We start from the raw sequence: 6227 nt of genomic DNA on the forward strand, positions 1-6227 counted from the left end.
ATGCTTGCATGCATCACCTGTGAATCTGAAGACCATCTTCTTCTATATAAAGCAAACTGTCTGCACACAAAGAAATGGTTGCATGGGCCAGAGTGGATCATCTGACATGCTAAACAAGTTCTGCAGCTGCAGTATTTTCTTAGGCACTACATTTGGTTTGGAAAAGTTCTGAAAGTCTTAGTTTGCTGTTTAAACGTCCTCCTGCTGTCATACTAGACTGAAATGCATCATGTGACTCACACCATTTTTGTTATTCTAAACTAAATACAGATCTGACATTATTTCAGATATATTTTATATTCTACAAAGATGCTGCTGCAAGGTGTTTTGAGTTATTTAGCTTATTGTGTGATACTAATTAAACTTTTTCCACAATCATGGACGTAATTTTCACTTTAGGAGTGGTGGTGGTGGTGGTGGTGGTGGTGGTGGGGGGGGGGGGTCTTTACAGTATGCTCTAATGGGAAACAGGCTTCAACACAAATGGTTGTTTTCTGCTTGGTCCTAGAGCTCAACCAGTGTTAATTTAATAAAGTGTAATATTGTTTTTGGATGGTAAAAAGTGCAGGGGTCGAAACTTGACTTTGGAAAAATTGGGGGGGACATGCCCCCCCCCAAAAAAAAAAATTACGTCCATGCCCACAATAATCTAATTTTTAAGACACTGAATTTTCGGTTTTCTTATCCATAGCTGCGATCCTCCCAATTAATAAAGGCTCGAATGATTTCAGTCTTTTGATGAGTTGAACTTTCCACTGGCTACTCACGATCATGTCATTGTCCGGTTTTCTACTTGAACTGTTTCCCGGGCCGTCGCTTTCACACGCCCGTGCATTTTCCCGCCTCCTCTCTGTCTGACTGTTGATAACATCCTTCTCCGCCGCTAAACTCCGCCCCTCCAGGCGCGCTGGTTTATAAATCAAGCACATTCCATCCCTGAGCATGCAGAGCGGCTGCAGACCTCAGATCAGCCCAGCGTCGAGTAGACATCCGCAGGCATGAGCAGGATGACCGCAGGTCGGTGCTCCGTGATCAGCACCCGCATCGTTGGAGGAATCCGCAGGGACAAGCCCAAACTTAAGGTCACTTTCAGATTTTCAGATGTATTTAATGATGTTTCGTCATTAAATAATAAAGCTGACTTTGATTGTTGTTGTTGTTTTAACTCCTTAGATGTTCATGATATCTGTGTTGTGGGCTGATGAGTCTGAAGTGATCATTTACAGGTCCTTCCAGGATTTCAAGAAGTTTCACGTGAGAATAAAATCTGCTCCTTTTTACGCTGATTTTTATTTCATGAAGAGGTCCTAACATTTTTTTTATTTTGTTCAACAGAAGCAACTAAAGAAGAGATTCCCTCATTTTAATCCTTTTCGGAAAGAAGACAGAATTATCCCAAAGTTTAGTGGTAAGATCATTTAAACTGTGAGAACAAAACACAGCAAAGGACCAACAAGAACTGTATTAATATTTATTTTATGAATAATAAAGAGTTCATAATAAACAAAACAGTAATTTTATCAGTTTACAGTAAGACTGAAACTGTTTTTATCTTCAGGAAAGGCCAGAAGGAGCAGCCTGCAGCAGAAAGGGTCCAGTAAGTCTATCTGGCAGATGAAGTTCCTGGAGAGCTACTGCAAGAAACTGCTGAAGTGTGACCCAACTGTGACCCAGAGTTCAGAGGTCACACGCTTCTTTACGCCCAGGGACCACGACCTACAGCCGGACTACACCAAGAACACGTAGGTCCCCGTGTTAGCAGGAGTTTAAATGTTCTTGACTTGTTTTAGTAATCCTTTTGTATATTTGCATTGTCTCTAGTGTCATGATCCTGATGTCTGACGAGCTGCTGGATGGAGAACGGGGAGGCGGAGCTGGTCGTCACTCTGTAGGAAATGTCACCGACCCATTCGTCACCCAGACATACCGCAGCGTCGCTCCTTATGAGACCAAGGACACCAAGAATAGACCTTTTAAGGTGGCTGCAGATGAGAAACTGGAGGTCTTGATCAAAGATCCTGCAGGTCAGCGATGCAGCTTTCATGCATGGAACTTCTTGCCTAAAGACTTAAATAAATTAATCTTAAAAACATGCACAAATCTTACAAGTCATTCTTCCCTGTACAGGGTGGTGGCTGGTGGAGAATGAGGAGAAGCGTCTGGCTTGGTTTCCTGCTCCCTATCTGGAGTTGGACGATGGAGAGGATGGAGATGAGCACGAATCTTTGGCAGGTGAGATTTTTTTTTCTGGTTTCAGTGTGAAATTTTGTATCTCCAAATGTCAACACTAGAGGGATCTCTGTGTACGTAGTAGAGATGACTCTGATGTAAAACAGTTCTCCTTCTACCTGTGTGTTTCAGGTTCTCTCTACTGCACTGTGAGGAGTTATTCCACCAAGAAGGCTGATGAGGTGTCTGTGTCCATTGGCTCCGTGGTGGAGGTGCTGAGGAAGTCTGACGATGGCTGGTGGCTCATCAGGTACTGATGCCTTCATCTTCACAGATATATATCCATACTTGTGTTGTATTTGCAGACTAGTATTTAAAAGCAATGGAAGTAAGGAAGAACTCAGAAAATGTCCCTTTTGAATCCACTGAATTGTCTCTCAGCCTAATTTTTTTCATTTTTAATCTTTTTTCTTGCATTTTTCTGCTCAGATCCAATGGGAAGGTTGGCTACATCCCCTCTATGTACCTGCAGCCATACAACAACCCACGGGCCGGACTTCATGGGCTGCACAGGAAGCTGCACAGCTCCTCTCTGAACCTGGCAACCCCTAGAGAGTCTCTGACGTCTCGTCCACCTAGAATCAGCGAGGACAACTCCCAGCACCACCTCACCCCTCGCTCTGGTCAGCAGACCAGAGCTCTCGCCTGTTTCCACAGGGCCCAGTCCCTGAATGTTCTCTCTGAGTCCTGGCAGCGGACAGAGAGGGACGCCTCCACGTCCAACAGCACAGACTCCATCTTCTCCGAGTTCTCCTCCAGCAGCGACTCCACATCAAGTCTGAAAGAGGAGCCCCAGAGCCCTACAGGTCACCACATTGCCCCTTACCAGCCTGACATCAGCCCCGATCACAGCCTCTCTGACCGCCGCAGCTCCAGCACCAGCTCTGACAGCGCTGGATCCCAAGGCAACAAAGTCACCCCGGGTCCTCCCAGGGTTCCTCCCAGACCCAAAGCCGAGGAGATCCTGACTCGCTGCACCACCATGACACGCAAGGCCGCTCAGGTCACCAAGACCAGGCTTCAGATTCAGCCAGACTCCACTTACAGTCGTTAGAGAAACCACAGTATTTATCACTAATAAACCCGATTTCATCATTATTATACACACACTAAATATAAAACACATTATAGGCTCAGTCAAGTAGGTTTGCCTAGTTTTTAGTTTAGTTTGGGGAAAACTAAACTAAACTAAAAAAAAAGGTTTACGTCTGTTCTGATGTTGGAAGCAGCAAACTGGATTAGCATTTTGTCTGTTTGCTGCAGGCGTTTGCATGTTAAGGTGTAGCTTCAGTGAAGCATTTAAAAGAGTAAAATGAAGGAAATGTGTGATTTTTACATTAAGTAGCACATTTTTTATTTATAGTGTGAATAAAGGAGCTTTCATTTGATTAAGGGATTCATTGAATGACTTTCACTTTCTTACATTTAAACTTTTTTTTGGTGAATGTAAGTAAAAATGGGATTTTTTTCCATTTGTATTATCATTTATAGCACATTTATTCCTTTAATGTACTGTATTTTACAAACTTGTATCCTGTGTTTCAACAATTTTTGTGATGCGGCTGAAAACAGCTAGAACAGCACAAGTGTTAACCCTCCGAGCGTCTCTCTTACTTTTGATGTTATTAAGCTTCTGATTGTGTTCTGTACAGCGGCCGATGTCTGAGATGTGCCTTTAAATGTTATAGAAGCAGATTATTAAAATGAATTCTGTGCAGAACTGTTACATGTGGGAATTTATTCTGGAGCAAAATTTAAAAATGGCAGTCAAACAAAAAAAAATCTGTCTTTTTTTTACACAGCAAAATAACCTTTAAAGGGACACATTATACAAAACTCTCCTTTTGCATCCTTTTGTGCTGCCATGTGAGTCTCTTGCCTCTACAAACACTCCAAACATGAAAATAATCTAATAATCTACTTTCAGTCGGGTTTTTTTTCTTTAAGAATTATTTGTCCAAAACAAGTCATTTCAAAAAGTCCCTTTTTGTGATGTCACAAATGGGGAAATTAGCACAGAAACACCTCTGACTTGAAGGAGTGCTGCTGCTGGAGTAGCAGCAACTCTATTACATGTCCTGCAGATATCAGAGCTTCTCAGCTTATAGCAGCCTGAGTGGGGAATGGGTGGGTGTGGCCAACTCCAGCTTGTTGTCTTAAAGTGACATAGCCCTTAAACAGCTCATTCTGGAAGGTCCTGACATTGTCAAGAATTAAACTTGTGAAAACCCTTTATGTGAGAGAGGGATTTGGGGGGAAAACTTCATAAACAGGTTTTGTATTGACCAAAGGACTATTATAACTTAAGGGAAAAAGGCATATGTCCCTTTTAAAAACAAAAAAAAAAATCACCAGGATAAATACGCCCTCTGTGCGTATCTCTGTTTTAATCCAGCAGCACATCTAAAGTTGATGCACATGGACATTTTATACCTCTGAAAGCATGAGGGGTGGAAAGCATAAATACAGAAGTATAATCAGGAACACATGGGTGGGTTAACAAGGGGCAGGAGAGTCCAGTAAACAACTAATTAGGGGTAAACGAGACCAAGAGTCAGCGGGTTTGGAGCAGATCCTGACAGTTTGTTCTCATTATCATTACCACCCATGAATAATCAATAATCATCACATGAAAGGGAATGTTGACTAATCTCAGCTGATCCAGATTCAATCTGACATGGTTCACACAGTTTCCGGGTACACCCGATGGGTACACCTAAAACAAGTTGGTGCTGAATCCCAAACGCCTCGGGTCTGAAGAAGAGCGGGGTTTGAATTGAAGCTAACCATCGTGACATTTTTATCTTTTAAACAAACACACAACATGTCGTTACTCACAACCTAACTCAAGGGGATAAACTCCTCCTGCCAAAAGTAAAGCCAACACAGAAGTGCCTATTTTATTCTTATTTTTATGTATTACTTTTTGCTATTTTTTTGGGAAGATTATGTACTTTCTAAATGGTAAAATGGTAAATGGCCTGTATTTGATATAGCGCCTTCTATGTGATGAGTGTTTTTTTTAATTGATACTGACAGCTGTGCGGTACTTTGAAAGAGCTTTACAACAAAAATTGCAGTTCCCCGCTTATCCACTAGGGGCTGGCACCAGACAGGAGCCAATTCCCATGTTAAAAATATCAACGTCATAGCAGAAATAAACGTGTTTACAGCCTGGTAAAAAAACATTCAGTAGCTCAGGAGGTAGAGCAGGTTGTCCAGTAATAGAAAGGTTGTAAATTTGACCAGAGAATGCTGCTGTTGTGTCCTGGGCAAGACACTTAACCCACCTTGCCTGCTGGTGTTGGTCGGAGGGACTGGTGGCGCCTGCGTTCAGCAGGCCTTGCCTCTGTCAGTGTGCCCCAGGGCAGCTGTGGCTACATCATAGCTCATCCCCACCAGCGTGTGAAAGTGTGGGTGACTGATTGTGTTGTGAAGCACCTTGGGGGGTTGTGGAACCCTAAGAAGACACTATACAAATACAGGCCACTTAGCATTTAATAGGTCTAGTTTACAGTCATGACAAGTTTGAGAGGGTGCTTTTTAATTAATCCATTTAAATGTAATCAAAGTTTAAAATTATGAATAATTAGGAGTGTGTCATTTTGACTGACAGCTAGCAAATGAGCCATTAGCACAAGCAGTTTCCCTTACGAAAAAGAAGTATACTTTAAGTATTTAATTTCAAGTATACTTAAGTGTACAGAAGTTTATTTGCATACTTGTTCTTAAAGTTTACTTAGAAGTATACTCCTTGGGACTAAATTGGGCCGCTAAAAGTATACTTGAAGTATACTACAAGTATACTTCAAAGTAATAATTTAAGTTTATTTGTAGTGTACTTCTGATATAATTGAGTATACTTTTCTCTTTGAAAGTATACTTAAAGTAACCTCACAAGTGTACTTGGAGTGTACTTCAGATATAATTGAGTATACTTTTCTCCTTGAAAGTATACTTATAAGTTTACTTGTAGTGTACTTCTGATATAAATGAGT

At 41.7% G+C, this 6227-nt stretch overlaps 1 protein-coding gene across 1 annotated transcript; it reads left to right on the plus strand.

Moving 5' to 3' along the window:
* Nucleotides 1-952: 952 nt before the first annotated feature.
* Nucleotides 953-4554, plus strand: noxo1b (NADPH oxidase organizer 1b). Its single transcript, XM_015963544.3, has 8 exons — nucleotides 953-1082; nucleotides 1174-1254; nucleotides 1336-1408; nucleotides 1559-1742; nucleotides 1822-2024; nucleotides 2128-2232; nucleotides 2362-2479; nucleotides 2659-4554. Exons 1-8 carry the CDS (start codon nucleotides 999-1001, stop codon nucleotides 3281-3283), a joined length of 1473 nt encoding a protein of 490 aa, XP_015819030.1. The 5' UTR covers nucleotides 953-998; the 3' UTR covers nucleotides 3284-4554.
* The last annotated feature ends 1673 nt before the right edge of the window (nucleotides 4555-6227 follow it).

The sequence above is a fragment of the Nothobranchius furzeri genome, chromosome 16, assembly GCF_043380555.1.
Source record: "Nothobranchius furzeri strain GRZ-AD chromosome 16, NfurGRZ-RIMD1, whole genome shotgun sequence".
NCBI lineage: Eukaryota > Metazoa > Chordata > Actinopteri > Cyprinodontiformes > Nothobranchiidae > Nothobranchius > Nothobranchius furzeri.

What these genes read in the sequence shown, in the direction of transcription:
- noxo1b (XM_015963544.3), top strand. Translation starts at nt 999, where the DNA reads ATGAGCAGGATGACCGCAGGTCGGTGCTCCGTGATCAGCACCCGCATC. An exon ending in AGGATTTCAAGAAGTTTCAC is followed by an intron (nt 1,255 to 1,335) that starts GTGAGAATAAAA and finishes TTTGTTCAACAG; the next exon opens with AAGCAACTAAAGAAGAGATT. An exon ending in GATGGCTGGTGGCTCATCAG is followed by an intron (nt 2,480 to 2,658) that starts GTACTGATGCCT and finishes TTTTCTGCTCAG; the next exon opens with ATCCAATGGGAAGGTTGGCT.